The 17,980-nt window shown below is 33.4% G+C and overlaps 1 protein-coding gene across 1 annotated transcript; it reads left to right on the top strand.

Annotated features, from left to right (window-relative positions):
* Positions 1-1,133: 1,133 nt before the first annotated feature.
* On the top strand, positions 1,134-12,403 carry LOC147066881 (charged multivesicular body protein 7). The gene is made up of 8 exons (XM_085954326.1): positions 1,134-1,615; positions 1,917-2,094; positions 2,669-2,855; positions 6,438-6,607; positions 7,218-7,354; positions 7,945-8,032; positions 9,447-9,603; positions 10,366-12,403. Exons 1-8 carry the CDS (start codon positions 1,359-1,361, stop codon positions 10,536-10,538), a joined length of 1,347 nt encoding a protein of 448 aa, XP_085810452.1. The 5' UTR covers positions 1,134-1,358; the 3' UTR covers positions 10,539-12,403.
* Positions 12,404-17,980: the final 5,577 nt, after the last annotated feature.

Here is a 17,980-nt window from a genome sequence, read left to right as displayed (position 1 = left end):
TCAAAAGTCAAAAGAAACATTTTTTTACTATTTGTTTCTTGTCCAGCATCGGAAGTCGTGGCTTTGGATGTCTTTGCATTTAAATATTTTATGAAGCTGTCGTCGACAGCACTCAGCTGTCTTCGTTTCCGAGCAAAGGTATTAGTGCTTGGAGTTTCAGACTGCTCGTGCGACTTGTGTCGAAAAGTTGTGTCTCATCTTCATGTAGAACGGATGTTTATTCACTTAATACTTGTGCTAAATTTCCATGGGTTGTGGCCGTCACGGTTTTTATGAATGGGAGAGTGAATTGCATTGCATTTGATAAATAATAGTCTTTTTTTTGCTTTGTCCCCGATCCACTTGCGGCAGGTTTCATATGACGGACGAAGACCGCACGGAGGTTTTTCCATTTTTCCTTGGATTCAGTAGCTGAAACAATATATGAATACAATTATTAAAAATAATATTCTTTTGCAGGTATTTGGCAACAGGGTGTACATTTGTCGCGCTTTCGTTGTACTTCGCTAGAGGAGACAACACAATTGGAAGGATTGTGGCGGAAACTACGAAAGTATTTTGGATCATGATAAAAGAAGCATACTCATGCCCATCCCAAGCGAGGATCGATGGAAATCTATCACGTATATTATCTATGAATCTATCGCTCATCGTTTTCATTCGCTGTGGAATCTACCAAACTGTGTCCATTCAAAAATAGTCTGGTCAACGCCAAGTTGGCAATACTGTCTTCCATTTGTTACAAGTTGCCAGGTTTGGAAAAAATAATGAAGACTGAAATTAATGTGCACGAATTAAAATATCCACTACACAATACATTTTAAATGTTCCTAAAAAGCGTCCATTTAATAATTAATGCTCAACGGAAAGCGGTATAAAATTGAGTTTTAAAATCTTTTTAAAACTTTATTTAAATTTTCACCTTATTTTCAATAAATTGATTGAATAATAATAGACATGAAGCTATAAATATTCAAGAAATACTTTTATGACTGCGCTTAATTTAGGCTATACGCATATTTAAAGCTATGAATATATTGACTGTTGAGCGCTTGAAACATAGTGCGAATGTATACTTGTTTAATATATTTTGTATCCTTGCAATTTTATTTCATACGTCAATTTTTATTTATTGAAAAATAAAATTGCTCTTCTCGTGGGTCGTAGTCCTTTGTTTATCATCATTTAAAAATAAAAACACTCATAATATTAATTTTTTATTGTACAATTTTATCGCAACAAGTGTAAATATCATGCTGTATTTGAAAGTCACTCTTTTATAACTATTGCATATTAAAATAATACAATTATTGTTTCAATTTGTATAACCAATTTGAAATTTATTAGTGACAGCAACGATGAATTCTAGTTTTAAATCAGAAGACTTCCCAGATTGTTGGGCCGACGATGTAAGGATGACAGCCCTTTTCGCCCCATTTCGTTTGAAAACAGTAAATCCTACAGATTGGGATGCGAAAATGAAATTTTGGTGCGATATGTTTGAGAAATGGTGCTACAATAGGGGCTCATTTTCACTGGAAGAAGCGAAGAGTGCCTTTCAAAGGAAAGGAAAATATCCAGCCTGTTTGGAAATGGTGATGGAAAAGATGATCGGGTAATTTGAAGAGTTTAACATAATATAATAATTTAATCATGACATGATTTTGCAGCTGTAGAAATTCTATTTTCCTCTAACGCATATTGTGGAGAATATACGTGCCGAATAGTTTCTCACTCGAACTTATGGTTCGTTTTTTTTTCAGGCCTTGTCTAACAACAGTGATTTTACAAAAGCACAGTCACTATTAAATGTTGCAATGATTTAAATAATGTTAGCTAACCTTCATTTTGCAGACGACGCATAAAGTAGAATAATATGAAATGTGTAAACCTATAATAATGCAATTGTTTTCCAGCGACTCTCGACTGGTGTCTCCGTCGTCGTTCACCCCGTACCAGAATGAAGGCTGGATAGGCTGGGGCTTCCGACAGGCGCTCCGGCCTGCATCCTGGGCTGCCAACTCCGTCATCAAGGCTGCCATATCACCCAAGGTCAATAAAGAGACCAGATACATACATGCTACAGTCATGATGGTGAGACCCATGCAATTATAAACTTCTTTTCAATATGTTTATTGTAAATATTACTGTAATGACATTCAGGATGGCATTCATGCTTGAAAAAAGGCTTATATCACATTGGGGGACCCAGAAAAATAACTTAATAAAATAACGGTAATGTACCTACAACACGTTAAATATTTTTATTAGTCTTCTTGCTTTTTCCTCTATGATATTGCACGTCGTTCAACCATGAATGTTTTAGCTGATGAAAATTTTCATCCAAATTGATGATTACTAAGTACTATAGTGGCTTCTCTGTGATTTACAAATTTTTTCATAATAATCATTGTAATAATTAATTTTAACAGATAATAGTATATTTTATAGACAGTAGCTATGTACCAGTTTTTATCGAGATTTTGGACTCTGAAAATCATTTGTGCAGGGCCGCTGCTTTGTCTGCCTTAAGTTTTTTTCATAAATGTTTTCAAATTTATTTTTCAAACCCTAGGGCTCCTACCGGTCGATGACGACATTTTAAAAATAAATATTCTGCCCCCTTAAAATGTAACTTTCTGTGATATTATTCGTAATTTGATTTCAGAACCAAGCTCTGGCTTTCTTGTCCGCAGTCCCTGATGACGCCAGAATAGGTACAGCTCAAGAGCTACAGAAATCTGTATCAATGAGTCGCCCTTTCGCAGAAGGAGACGCATTTCTTCTGACAATGAATTGGCTCAGGTCGAAGAACTTAGCAACCGTTTCCAGCGATGGATCACTTTATAAATTAGGTTTGTTTAGGATTTTTTCTTTATTTTCCATTTATTGTCTTATGGTATGGCTTTTGCATTTAATATTATTAGTCAGGATGAAATTATTTCATTCTTGGCATGTCAGTGCATTATTTTGAGGCAGTAAATTTTTTCAGTATCCCTGTACTATTACTATTAATTAAGAAGGTTCACTACCAGCGGCGGCTCCTCTAATACCATGCAAGTGCTACGCACCGCCTGCATCTTTGAAGACATCGCTCAACTTTTCATTGTTATTCATACGTGTATCACTCACTTCGCGAAGTAGAACATGTAGCAGTATTATGAACAATATTCCGTTCGTGCGCAAAGCGATTACGATCCAAACAGATTTTCAGTTTGCACAGGATTACAATGAGGTCATTATATACTACTTAAACCGTGGTCGAATGTTCCTGTAATGACGTTTTTCGTAGAATTTTTTACACACTTTTAGATCGGCGCACGAAATTAGGACTCTAGAAACAAAAACGCCAGTTTCTGTTTTATAACAATGTTGGCGAGTTAATTTTTAACAATTTCACATTTAAGATTTAATGAATCGCCAAACTTTTACGAAAATACAAACTACCGCATTTATTTCTAAACCACTCAAATACATTCAATAAACAAAAAAAACACATCAGCAGCTATTTATTTGGCTGAAGCATTGTTTGCTCAGAGCGTACAGTCGTAAACCGTGACATTTATTTTTCTTTATTGATATTAAATCATTTGAACTGTTTAAAAACTCTTTTTAAGAAATATAATAAATAAACAAAGACATATTTAATTTACCTTCTGAGAAGTTCAACGTTTCAGTCATTTTACACTAAGATATTATCTTAGCTTATTGACACGGCAGCCTTCGGTGATTAAGGTAATCATGGAGAGACGCTTTACGACCTTTACGTGGCTAGGACAAGTGTTCCTGATGCCGCCAAAGAGTGTGACACTGCGTACCCTTATGGCACAGCCTCAAGGGTTCCGTTGCCATGGCCGGCCCTCCCTCACCCTGCAGCGGTGCTACAAAAGCGACCTACGTGCTGCAGGTCTGACATGGCGGGAGGCGCAAGAGTTGGCGTTGAACCGAGGGAAGTGGCGTGAACTTGTGCTTGCCCTATGCTCCAATGCTGGGTATAGAAGGTAAACCATTGCGCACTACCAGAAAATGCTATTCTGAAGACCACCGGCCGCCACTGTTCACTACACTAGTCTTATTTTGTGCCGGCTAGTTACGATTTATAGAGATAAATTAATATTGTATAGGTATCACAAACACAGAATTTATTTAAACGATCATATTTTGAGACATCAGCAAGTAGGTACAGTAAAGACAAAACAATGATTCGGTTGGTCGATGGTGTGCGTGCGGATGGGGAGCCGTACTAATTACCTGGCAGCCGATGAACGTGTATTCGTACGTATTCCTGCCGGAAGAAATACGAACTACATCGCACAGAACATTTTGACGTTTACCAATTATCTACGAACCTGTCTGAACCTGTCAAATAGTACAGTACAATGACATCATCGCGTCTCGCTTACGCTTGAAGAATGAGATTAGAGAGAAGGTCAGCACTTTTACGTGTAAACAATTATTATTGTGATAGTTTAAAATACACACTATTGGTGCAAATAAATCCATGCACGTGTACAGGTGCTATAATGCCAAAGTGACCTGCATGTTATATCAAAATAGAATGAGACAGTAGCGTGATTGTGAGACAATGTCGCGTCTGCAGTCAGAATTGTTGCCATTTTTTAAATGTTGATTTCCCAATGTTATTAAAATGCGTGCAAATCTCGGAATATTAATTGAATAAGTATAAATTAATAGCTAATGTAAACTTTAAATAATTTAATGGTTACTTTATAATATTGTTTTTTGAATTTTACTGTAAATGTACACGCAGTGATAAAGTATACCAAAAATATTATGTAACAAAAGTATATGTCAGATATTATAGATGTCAACAATATTGAAAATATAATTAGACCCATTTAATACTGCCGACCTTTCGTATTTGCGTATATAATCGATACTTACATTCAAAACTATTTATTTAATTTCTCGTTAAAGTGACAGATAGATTGATGTACGTCCATAGATAACAGATGTTCCATACAAGAAGATGCCCCCTATAATTGGCACCATCTATTGGCGTGACTGGAAGTTTTGGCTATGACAGAACCATAGATCCGAACCCAAAAAAGTATTTATAATTATAAAAACGAAATTGTGACAAAAATGAATAAAAGTCGATATTTCAATTCAGATAGGTACACTTTATTGCAATGATAATCATATTGACAAATTATGAGTAACAATATAAATTTATGAGGACATAATTATGTAATAATAATAATAGTAACGCACTCCCAAATTATTTGTCAGCACTTCCTGTCAGATTGATGACTTCATTAATTATTTCATATGTTGTGTAGCTTGAAGATTTCTTTATAAATTTTCATCGCTTGACCATCAACAACATATTGATGTAGATTCTGAAACAATAATTTTAAAATCTACTCAATCTCAAAATATAAAATGACAATGGTCGCCATTTACACTTTTGTACGAATGCGCAAATATAATATAGACATTTTATATAGGTAGGTAGGTAATTTACTCAAACATAATCTTCTTTATATACCTACCTATTTTTTATGTTTGCCTTGGTAGATTTGCAAACGTGAAAATTACAATAGGAAGGTACTATCATTATTTCGAAACCACGACTGCAAAGAAATTTCAAGGGGCATACAATTGTATATACCTATAAACATAATATAATAAAAGTTTTTTTTTTTTTTTTTCGACCATGTCCGATCCTGATAGGATCATATGGGCCTCCACAGAGTGGAGGTTTGTATTGACAGATTTTTGTTTTTTTTACGAGAAATGGATGTCAGCCACTTGCTCAACCTATTAGGTCCATACCCTGACACACACAAATTGAAAAACAATTTTTGTACTTGCCAGACCCAGGATTCGAACCTGGGACCCACGGCTTTGTAGTCCAACGCTTATGCCGCGTTACCCATTAACTTATTTTATCAGCTATCGGATTGCAAAACCTTTTTATCAATATGGTTTAAAAACGCCGAACAGCAATATTATTCTGACACTTGACACTTGGACGACTGCTTTTGTTTTGAAAATATCATGTAGAATTGACATGAAATTTGAAAAGACTGATCGAAAGCTCGAATGTTGATTGGCTGGACCATGGGTGAGCTCTGATTGGTCATTGAAATGGCCTTGTATCATGCGACTTCGTGTGTGACCGTGCTACCATCTATTCTGAAAACTGAGTATTAGGTGGTCACGTTCGCTGTATGGAACTTTCATCCCCCTGTGTACGTCTCAATGGCGTTATGTGCGCAGGTTTACTATAGCAGACTTGTTTACTCTGGCTCTATACATTAATTAGCTGATACTTTTGTCGATTCTAAGTATTATTTTTCAACAATATTACGTAATATGTAATAAGAACTGAACACCTAAATATCTAGTTTCGGTAGAAATTTTATCGCTATCAAATTATTTTTTTACTCAATTAGTTTATACCTCTGTAGCCCCAGACGCAAACAACCGTGTAAAGCCACTGACTGAAGCGGAGATATGTCTTCCAAAGCTGAAGAGGGCGCAACGAAATCTGGAGACCACAATTGACGAACTGGAAGCGGCTTGCATAAAGTATAGAGACAACGCCAAGGCTTGCCTGGTGAAGGGAGATAAGTCAATGGTATGAATTTGTCTTTTGCATCTGTTACAAGAGTCTCCTCACGATATTCAGTTTTCATCAATAATTGTTTATGTGTATTTGCAACAAATTGCTCGGTTTTGTATGTTACTTTGAGTTGGTTACTGGCAGTATAAAAAATAATATTCCATGCAGCATAAACAAGATGGCGTCCTGTTTTGACATTTTGTTATTACACTGTACGTATGATGTGGCGTTATTTGTTTTTTTGTGACTGTTCATCTAAATATTCTAAATAATAATAAGTGGTTCAATCTATAAAAAAATTCCAGTTTTACACTTGAAACACGGATAAGGGGCATTTTTATTTCAGTAACGCTTTGACGAAAAATCTCACCATAAAGGTATGATGTTTGCTACAAATAAATCTTCAATGTGAAATGACTTGCAGCTAATAGTAATCCTTTCAGCTTTATTTTCATATTATGTAATATATTTAGGCTCTGCCTCTATAGAAGAATGTTTTCTTCTACATCCTTGATTAAAATTCTGATTTTCAAAATTACAAACATGGTTATAAATTCTGTTTTGTTACAGTCTATTTATTAGGTATTGGTCTGTAGAAATATACCATATAATGGACTGATTGTAGGCGATGAGCTGTCTGAGGAAAAAGAAAGCATTGGAGAGCAGATTAGACAAAACGGAGACGAGGTTGGAGTCTATCAAGACCTTAATAGATACTGTCACGCAGACACACACAGATGCTGAAATACTCAACGCTTATCAGTAAGTCTATAGCGTATTATTATTTTATTCAAACGTATATATTATTTTCATGTTGATTGAATGTACTTTTGAAAGCCGCTGCGGCTGCGTCAACAGTTTTTTTATTGTTGTTAATTTCTTTTATTTGAATTGAAGACATTGATATCTGGCGAAACATGGATAATCTCTCACTCTCAACTATGTAGTTCGACCTGCAAATAATAGTTAGCAGTCAATACCTGACAAAGTACAAATAAGATACATTTAAAAAGACAGATCAGTCTGTGTTCTAGAATTTTTTTCTGTGGTATTATTTAAAAATTATGAATATTCAAGAAGAACATCATTCTTAAATGTGTATAAATTCAGTATTAAATAAAAAATTAATTGTATTTAAAATGATAATGATTCATTTTATAATTTTTCTATTGTATGGACACAATTTAGGAGGTTTTTGTGGATTGATTTTTCAAATTATTACACCTGTTATTGATGTAAGAATTTTACACAGAGGTAGTTATTCGATAATATTTGAGTAAGATAGGACTTACATTTTTTACAAGATAAACTGACAATATGTCTGTTTATTATAATATTGTATTCATTTCCAGGAGTGGACTGGGAGCATTGAAGAATACAATGAAAACCACAGGCCTGGAGGAGGACAGCGTTTTAGACACAATGGATGAACTGAAAGAGGTACTGCATGTTATTATAATTCATATCTTATATTTAAAAACATTAATAGTTTGACCAGAACGATGTTGCCTGTTACACATATTAAAATGTGAATATTCTTATTTCTTGGAGTCCAGTTTTTGAAACAAGCGGTAGGTATTTAAGCTATTCAAACACCTTGCATCGATTTCGTATGAGAAATTTTATTTTTGCTTCGATTTATATCTCCTCGACCATGTCCGATCTTAATAGGATCATATGGGCCTCCACAGAATGGAGGTTTCTATTTACAGATTTACAGATTTGTTTTTACGAGAAATAGATGTCACCCACTTGCTCAACCTATTAGGTCCATACTCTAACTCATACAGAAATTGAAAAATAATAATGTGTACTTGCCAAACCCAGGATTCGAACCTGGTTCGATTTATACAAGTGCATCTAAAATTGCGGAGGCTTTTGAGTGTGACACGCTTCACCAGTAGAGGCGCTAGTGTCACTGGCGGTCGTCCCATTTCCTTTTTAATTTTGACAGTTCGAAAACATTGAATGTCATAACTCAACGTCGTACCTATACCTCTGTTATTTATTGTTTTTTGTTTTTTAAATATTATTGTTGGAAGTGTTATTTTATATTTAAATTCTCATCTTAGTATTTATTGTGATTTTGTTATATGAATACATACATATTTTTATAAATATTAGGTTTGTAAAATGTTCTGTTTACATTCTCGTATTTATATTGTAATATCAATATTATAAGGTAAAAAATTAACATACGTGACTTCTTTAAGGATTAATTACCTAAGTCATCCTACTCTACTAATCACAAATAGCACCGAATACATTTTTCATGTTAAGCTAGCCGTATGACGTGTGACACATCCATTCAAGCGCAATACTGGAGCCTGTCGCTATCATCTGTCTTGGGATTCGAATGCCTAATTTAAAAGATATATTTTGTCTTACACCATTGACAATAATCAACATTTATAATGGATTGAATTAGAGGAATTATTAGAATATCTTTGAAATGTAATAATTGGGCACTCAGTATTTACAAGATTGTAATATAGATCTTGGAGCCAGAGAGATGTCGTCATTAAATTAGCCTACCTAACAGAAGCGTTGCCGCCACTAAATAGTGACAAACTTGGGAAAACTACATGGCATTTCTGTCAAGTTTAGTATAATATAAACAAAATTCGACCAACTATAGTACATATTTCAATTATTCGTCTGCAATATTAAGTAACATTATATTTTCCTGAATTTACTATAATTCCTTCATTATTTTTAGAGCTGTCACGTGTATTTCTCAGTGGTGTCACTAGTCTAATGTTACTAAGCTTACTTGACTAAGCATCTGGCCCTTAGCTCTTAAAGAAATAATAAATAATATGTAGTGATCACCTAAAAATTGTGTTTGTTGTAGACTCTGGACTCATTTAGTGACATAGAAGCGGCGATTTCTCAAGTGATGGGTTCTATAACAGACTCTATGGATCTGGAAGCAGAGCTCCGGGAATTGATGGCAGAAGACGCCAACAAGGGTGATTCAGGGCAAGGTGGAATGAACACCAGCATTGAAGGTTTGTTATTTATCTAGATATTGGCATTGAGAACTTAGAACTTGTTCTTCTTTTCTTTAAATTGATGGTATTGTAGCTAGCTGTAAAACATATAAATCAGGGTTTCTTTACATCTTTGAGCCGTGACCCAGATTGTATAGTAAAACCCTGTTTATATGAATACAGTTAATTCGAAATTCACTGTAAATCAAAATATTTGTTAAAATTTATAAAATCTATTTATAGCAATTTCCACTAATTTGATGGATAAACTATAATACCCACCACTGATATTAATCTCAAGTTTTACTGTTTTTTGCCACATATTTCGTAATTCGAATTCTTTTTTGATTTTCGTCCAGTCGAATCAACAGGGCTTTACTGTAATAATAGATGGTTTCACAACCTGATTAGAAGAGAATAATAAAATACCACATACAGATAACAATTATAATATATTCTACCTGTGTTGCCAGATAAAACATAATATACAGAGTAGGTGGGGAGGGATGTCATCACAATAAATTAAGTTAATTCTGAATACCAAGAAACTGTTACTTTCGACAAGTAACGGTTTGAAAGATTTCTAAAATGATATGTCGACATTTCTTATGTGATATATTAAATGTCTCAAAAATATTATCATTACTGGGTATATTTTCTGACCCCCTCAAGATGTCAATTGACACAATTACGGGAATAAAGCTTTGTTCTTCCGAATTCTTAGTGGTATATTCATTAAATAAGATTTACTAATGTCTTGTTTTTTTGATTTTGTTTTAGATAAAACTAATGAAAAAGAGAAGACAGAGAAGGAAAGAGTTGACAAGGCCAGAGCGGAGAAAGCTGACAAAGAAGTGATCGTTAAAAAGAAGGAAACGGACGAAGATGAAGACTTCCATGCTAAAATGGAGAAGAGACTCAAAAATCTGCGACTCGTTTCAGAAAATTCTTAAAATGCTTTATTAATATAGTGCTGGATAGACATACGGTGAATGCACATACATCCAACCAATTATTACAAAGCAAATCAAGTAGGTACATAATATAAACGTTTGTATTTACGAATAATGTGTATGTACTCCCGGTTCGGGAAATTGCTGATAAAATAATTTAGCACAGAAACAAGTAATATACGTACATGAGAATTGGTTTATATGTCTGGTTCTGGTGTCATGAAAAGTAGCCTATCGATGGTCTAATGTCAATACTCCGTATCTGACTTAAAGACGAAAATGACTTTTTGATGTACTAAAAACAACAAAAACACTGCCCATTGACTGCGAAATTCCCATATCTGTAGTTATTTTAACAAAAATGATACAGCCATTTTAGTAATTTCCCATATCTGAACATGAATAAACCTGTAATAACCCGTATCTTGCCTCTAAGCTGTCAAGCGTGTTGCATGACGTGTGTTGAATTCTGTTTCAAAATGTCTCTTTCGAATTATTTAAAAGGTAAAACAGTAATATAACAAATTTGTATGTTTATCTTTATTTATGTGTCACATTTTATTGGATGTTATCATTATATTAGGCGTTATGTGCTTTGCTTTACCACTTTTTACGTTACGGGTTATTGTCATGCTATGTAGTTACATTTGTGTGAACTATTAACCGGTTAAGTGCCCAAAGCGTCTTTGGACGCCCTAATTATACCAATTCTTATGTTAATTACTATCAATTAACTAATTGCGGCGTAGAAAGGATTAACAGTCAGATACGGGATAATAAATATTTAGTTTTTTTTAGCTTCCTGCACAATTTGTAAAGTCACTTACGGGATATTAACATTAGGCCATCGCTATACTTATTGTTGAAAACATACAATTACACTTTATAAGTAAACGTCAAGAATACACTTCAATTATGTATATTAATTAATAGATGACATTTTTTATTATTAATTATTACAGTAAAATCCATGAGTACTTTGACATTCATTTTTATTGTGTTTCACTTGTAATTTGTAATTTAATTACCCATTTAAAACGACCTTTACACATTGTCTAAGCTGACATAACATTCTGATGTCTATGCTCTCGTCCAAAGGTAGAGGTTATTTCTTATGACACACTGCGACTAGACATAAATAAAATTGGTCTACATATTATTTATATTATGTGCCCGGAAAATCGTGTTTACACTTACAATGACATGGAGCTAAAAGTGTCATAAAAATATGCATGATTTCAATTAATTTGAAAGCAATTTAATATTGTGATTTAATTTAATTTAACTATAATGAAAGGGAGTCTCAGATATTCACCAGAGATGTATACTTAATCACAAGTAAACACATTATGCGAGACATTACCCACATCCAAATATATTGCAATCAAAATGTAATATAATTCTTATGTTCAAAAAAGTTGGGACACCCAACGTGTAATGTAATGTTCTTGAGAATGGTGTATGCATTTAAATTCCATATTGTGCTAGTTACGCTGGTTGTAACATTCTAAGTCCCTTGCACAGCTATCCGAGACAATCTCAATTTTTGTTTATCCGTTAATTAGATGTATGTACCGATGCAATTTCAATTGTTGGTAGAATATTTCTCAACATCATATATAAAAAAGATGGTATTACGCTCGTCAGTCACTGGCAGTTACAACTACAGGAACTATAACCGAAAGCAACACGCACCGGTTGTTATGACTTTGGTGCGTTTTGACAGGCGGCGGCAACTATAGACTCAAGTGACAATCCTGCCGAACGCATTTTAATTTAGTAATTTAGTTGCAAGTGATAATGTTTTTTTTTCCATTGACAATGATCCTGTGTATGTCAGTGCATTAAATTACATGTAATTGGTGTAACTTAAAAAAAATACATTATTCTGTCACATTCTGTAAAACAAATGTGACAAGACACATTGGAGTGTTAAAATTTCAGAATCAACCAATAGTCTTCTTGTTAATTCTGAATATACACAATATATGAGAATGTAAAATTATTTTTATCTCGTTGTCGACTTAAATCAGTACTACGTATCTACCGTGAAAAAAACTACATATGAATCATACAGCAGAAAATCAATATTTGATACAAATACATATAAGCGCGTACTCACATGAGGTTTTTTGTCCCTCCTGAAATTTTTCAAAAATACTTAATTCTCGGAATTGCGCTTACACCAACGATGCGTTTTGTGAATGCAAACTACACGAATGGATAAAGTTGTCGAGTTGCAGTCACCTTGAGTTTGTATGCGCCCAGTATGTCATTCACTATTTAATGTTTCGCACATTGTCTTTCCGCATCTTTTAACAATGTTGACAATCTCTGGTTTCCCTTGGTAGCTAGGGTGAATCCAATAGAGCATTATTTACATAATGAATAAATTTAAAATCAATTTTATAATTTATTAAGAAATAATCAAAAGCTTTAAAAATATAAACTGACATGTAATTATTGAAATATAAGCTTCACTGTCCTAAATAATATGATTAGTGAGAATTTGAAATGCCATGTAAATAATTGACAACAATCGATATGCATTTTATTTGGAATGATACAAATACGTCTCATTGGATGTAAGTAATAATAAGGTATTTATTTTATTTGTGTTTATTATAATTTAAAAAAATCTTTATTTTTGTCTTATTATGGTAAATTCCATTGATATTATTGTCCTTTATTGAGCTTATTTTTGGTATCTATGTAATAAAATGAAAACCTTCATATCAATAAGTAATTCATTATTTATAAAATTTATATGCTGAGTATTTTTTTTATTGCTCATTAATCATTTACATATTCACCACATTATTCATGAACTTTTACCATCTCTTTTGCAAATTTTAAATCCCTTACAAAAATGTGGTGGCTGTGTAGAAAAATAATATGATTGTAGGTGAATTGAGTAGAGTATCACTGACGTTTCGAAAAAAATGATAATCTGATGATGGCTGATCAAAAGTAAAAGAATTATGTATATTCAATGTCAAGTTCTTCCATTTTACTTTCCAGTATTGCTTTGATTTTTCTTGGTTGTTTTTACTACATGCTATAGTATGGCACATTTTCTGCTGATTTGCCTAGATACTTTTCCGATTTCATGTAGGTAGTTGTCTTTGCACTGTCGACCAATTGGCTCCGCGAGTGTCTGTTATTTCTAGCACATTCAGTCTTGGATCTGACTTAACAAGTGAATTTCAAGAATGACCCCTTCTTTCAAAATTATCAAATATGTCAAAATCACCACTGGCAAATTTTTGAACCGTCATTTACTTTTAAATATCATAATCTACCCCATAGCTAGAATTTTTTTATTTTAAATCCCGATCAAAAATGAAACAACATGGTATGATAATTTTATGTGTAGGGAAGAAATGGGAAGTCCGCTTTTTTGTTTTGGGATAATAGAAACCTTTTTTTTTTGTTCAAAACAATAAATCGGCAATCTGGTTTACAAAATACAACAGCTTAGCACGCATTTACAAATGTTAGAAGCTTAATTTAAATTAAAGCTAATTTACTTAGTTAACCATTAAAAAGATTTATTACTTATGTGTATCCCTATTTTTATGTTTATTTAAATATTTTAAGTGATGATTATATGTATTTGCGTACGGAGTGAATATGTTGACAAGTCTAAAATCATCAATCTCAGGGTAGCTATTTGTAAGGTTGGTTTTCTGTAGTAAATTAGGAATGTCTTAAAATTTTAGTTTCTTCGAAATTTCCAAACATTTTGCTAAAATTTAAAAACATATAATCTGATTTACCACAGAAAGCCATCCAAGGATATTGTGTTGTCATTTGCATAATTAATATATTATAAGAAATTTGCTGACATAATAATATAATGAAATTTCAATAAACTGAATACCACATACCTATTATAATTATTTAAACAAAATATATATTTTTATGTAATTAATCTTTTGACACTCTTGTAAATATCATGTATACATAAATTATAATGTAATTTTTATTATGAAGAAAAAAAAAGTTTTTGGAGTATAAAATATTTTATTTCACCCTTTCATTCAATTTTATATGAATGTGTGTAATTGATAAGAAACTCAGAGATTAATAATTTTATAAATAATATACAGTAATACGGTGATTTAGTAAAAAACGGGACTACAAAGATAATAACAAAATTCTTTTAAATTTAAAACAGGAGCATGTGTAATTAAAGAATTGTCTATGTATGATAAAATTGGGTAACTACCTGAAATACATTCCATATTATGTACTCTATAATCATGGCTTAACAGGATCCGATCTATAAACCCATATTTTGTAGATCAGATAATATTATATTCTGTGGTTAGCTCTTTTTCAAATTATTCCCTCTCTTTCATGGACCCGGTAGGTTCTGTGCGGATAAAGCGCGTCATTTTGATAACCAGACAGAATAAGAAATACTCAAATATTATGTTTGAACCTAGCTTACTCAAAAATAACCAGAATGGAGTTGGTTAATGAAGGCCTCCGACTTCCTGACTAGCTCAGGCACTTGGAAGTGGAGGTTCATTAATGTGGAGGAACAGGCAGGAACCTCATGGACGTGGAGTAACCAAGAAGTCACGGGGCACAAAGTCAATTAAACACCAGATGAAATCTTCAGAACTCGTATTTTATTGTTATTAGAATATGTTTGGCCTTATGGCATTCCTTCATCAAGGATTATAGTCCAAAGGTATCATTCACATTGGTTTCGAAAGTCCCAAAGGTTATAATAATTAAAAGAAACTCGATTTATTGTTATTATCCATACACCACAATTAGTAAAAAAAAGAAAAGTCAAATCAATTAATATTCGAAGTTCACAGTTCAAAGTCTCAATAAACAAGAGTCAACTAATATCCGAAGTCACAAAAATAACCACATTTATTACTGATTAATTAAAAATTAATTCGAATATTATTATTTAATTATTTTTTTTTAAATTAACTTGATTATTATTAACTAATTATTTAACATTAACTTAATTATTTCTAATTAGTTATGCAGACGAGATCGTGAGGGTCCCGGAACCCACAAAAACAGACTGATTTTGGATTTAATAATCTTGCCTTTTTATCCGTTAGGGGTGGTCGTATTTCTTACCAATTCACACCGATCACCGATACCGCCATGTGCTACACATTTATATAAGGTTGACGGATGTCAGTCTAACAACCAAACATATAGCGATATCGATGTACATAATATGATTAATATTACTTTAATTACATTAATTCCTCAATTACTATATACCACTAACGCCCATCTATACATCTCGCTTTAATTATCCGACTAATCCATTGCCTGTTTATATTAAATTTACCTATTATATTACAATTTACATTACACATTACAATTACAAATCAAATCTTATCTTACATTTAATCTAACTTAATTAACCCTTTATCCAAATATGTATTTAATCTAAATTTAATCCTATTACCTTATTACCTATATGTACATGGTCTGCGACCGACTTATCTCCTCCACAGCTCACCTTGCGGAGTGCTAACACTCGACAAGGCAAACTGTGGGACTTCTACATATGTCAATTTTGTTCAGCTTTGTCGAGGGTCGTAATCATTCCACCGGTGGCACATTGACTACCAGGGTCAGACCGAGCGGCTGGGAGGCACTACTCCTTATGGGAGCGTCCCCCACAGGGGCAGAAAATTCAGTGTGCGACATTAACTATGCTTGTGAAACACTCATATATTCCAGTATGGCTGGAATGTCATCCATGATGACACCATCTTCTCCGTGAAGGACTGAATTTAGTGCTTCCACCAGAGTTGAGGGGATGATCCTATTATGGGGGGTGTTCCGTTGGTTTAGAATCGGAGAATTTGCTGCTACGATGGTAGACCTTTGAGGTACCATATAGGACTCACTGATGGTCTGCCACATTGGAGACTCCGCTGCAGTTGCAGTATCTGACTCCTGGGGAGCATATTATGGCACTACCCTTGGAGTGGATTTTTTTTATATTTTGATCCACGCCATATTATGTTAGAAATTTTATTATTCATATTAATTAATTTTTTTTTTCGACCATGTCCGATCCTAATAGGATCATATGGGCCTCCACAGAGTAGAGGTTTGTATTAACAGATTTTGTTTTTTACGAGAAATGGATGTCAGCCACTTGCTCAACCTATTAGGTCCATACGCCTTGACTCGCACACAAATTGAAAAACAATATGTGTACTTGCCAGACCCAGGATTCGAACCTGAGACCCACAGCGTGATAGTCCAACGCTTAAGCTGCGCGGGCACCGTGGGTTAATTATTAATTTTAAATAAAATATAAATAAATTTATATTATTTTTTTTCGATTTTTGAGAGAAAGGACATTTTAAACACACAAGCAGTTGAGTTTATTTTTCTTCGTCATAGACCTTAATATGTCTGAGATCTTGTGGGTAACTCGACTGGGAGATTCCTGAATATGGTGTGGTGGATTGGAGGAATGTATGGCAACAGATTGTACATGTCCTTTTTCTTTGACACAGCAATTTGCAAAATGCGAAATCTACCACTCTTCAAAATAATTTTAAATAATATGTAAAATAAAAATAAATCTGTAACTCATTAATAATATTTGCTCTGTGTTTAAGTGTCTAGACTCCAGGTGCTTAAAAGTTTGTTTAGTTTAAATACCTTAAAATTGTGCTATATTTACGATCCTACTCGGAAAAATTGATGGTGATATATTTATTACCACTTGAGAAGAGCACCTTGCAGTGCATATAATATAATGCCAAAACATCGTATGGAATTTAGTTGTTCGAATATTTTTGACATTATGACTGACTGATTTATTATTGTCATTTTTATTATGAAACACAGCAGTTAAACAATACGAAAAAATGATTCGTGGAGTATAAATTCGTCATATAAAAATCAGCGCGATGGACTTGGTCCGTTCTCACTTGGAAGGATGTTCATTTGTGCCGACCGCTCCAAACAATCACCGTTATTTATGATAAAACTAGTCAAATTAGGACTACGTTCACTATTGCAGTTAACAATTAAAGCTTTTCACACATCTTTTATGCAGTAATCTCAAAAATGATATTTTTGGACTTAGTTCACTATGCTTGTGAAACACTCACTTATTAATCGGACAACATAATTAATAATTATCCTATTTCAGAATAATTATTGTTGAAACGGTCAGTGTTTTTTGTACACATAATAGAAGACTATGAAAGGACCGGGACCCACCTAATAAATCTCTAGCTAAACTGACCCTAACTTAGTCATTCTATCCCGGGACATCACGGTGCTTACACAGTGGGGCACATCCATTATTGTATGCGATGGCAGTTTCACCACATCGGGCGCCCTAGTAAAGGGGAACAGCCCTATCTGTGTGACATATAGCTTTAGAAATAGAGAATGATACATTGAAAAATTAAATACAAAATTTT

The sequence above is a fragment of the Rhyacophila brunnea genome, unplaced genomic scaffold, assembly GCF_057557595.1.
Source record: "Rhyacophila brunnea isolate RB1 unplaced genomic scaffold, BYU_Rbru_1.0 scaffold_4, whole genome shotgun sequence".
Taxonomy (NCBI): Eukaryota; Metazoa; Arthropoda; class Insecta; order Trichoptera; family Rhyacophilidae; genus Rhyacophila; species Rhyacophila brunnea.
Note: the sequence above shows the minus strand (reverse complement) of the source record. Positions and strands in the feature narration are given on the sequence as shown.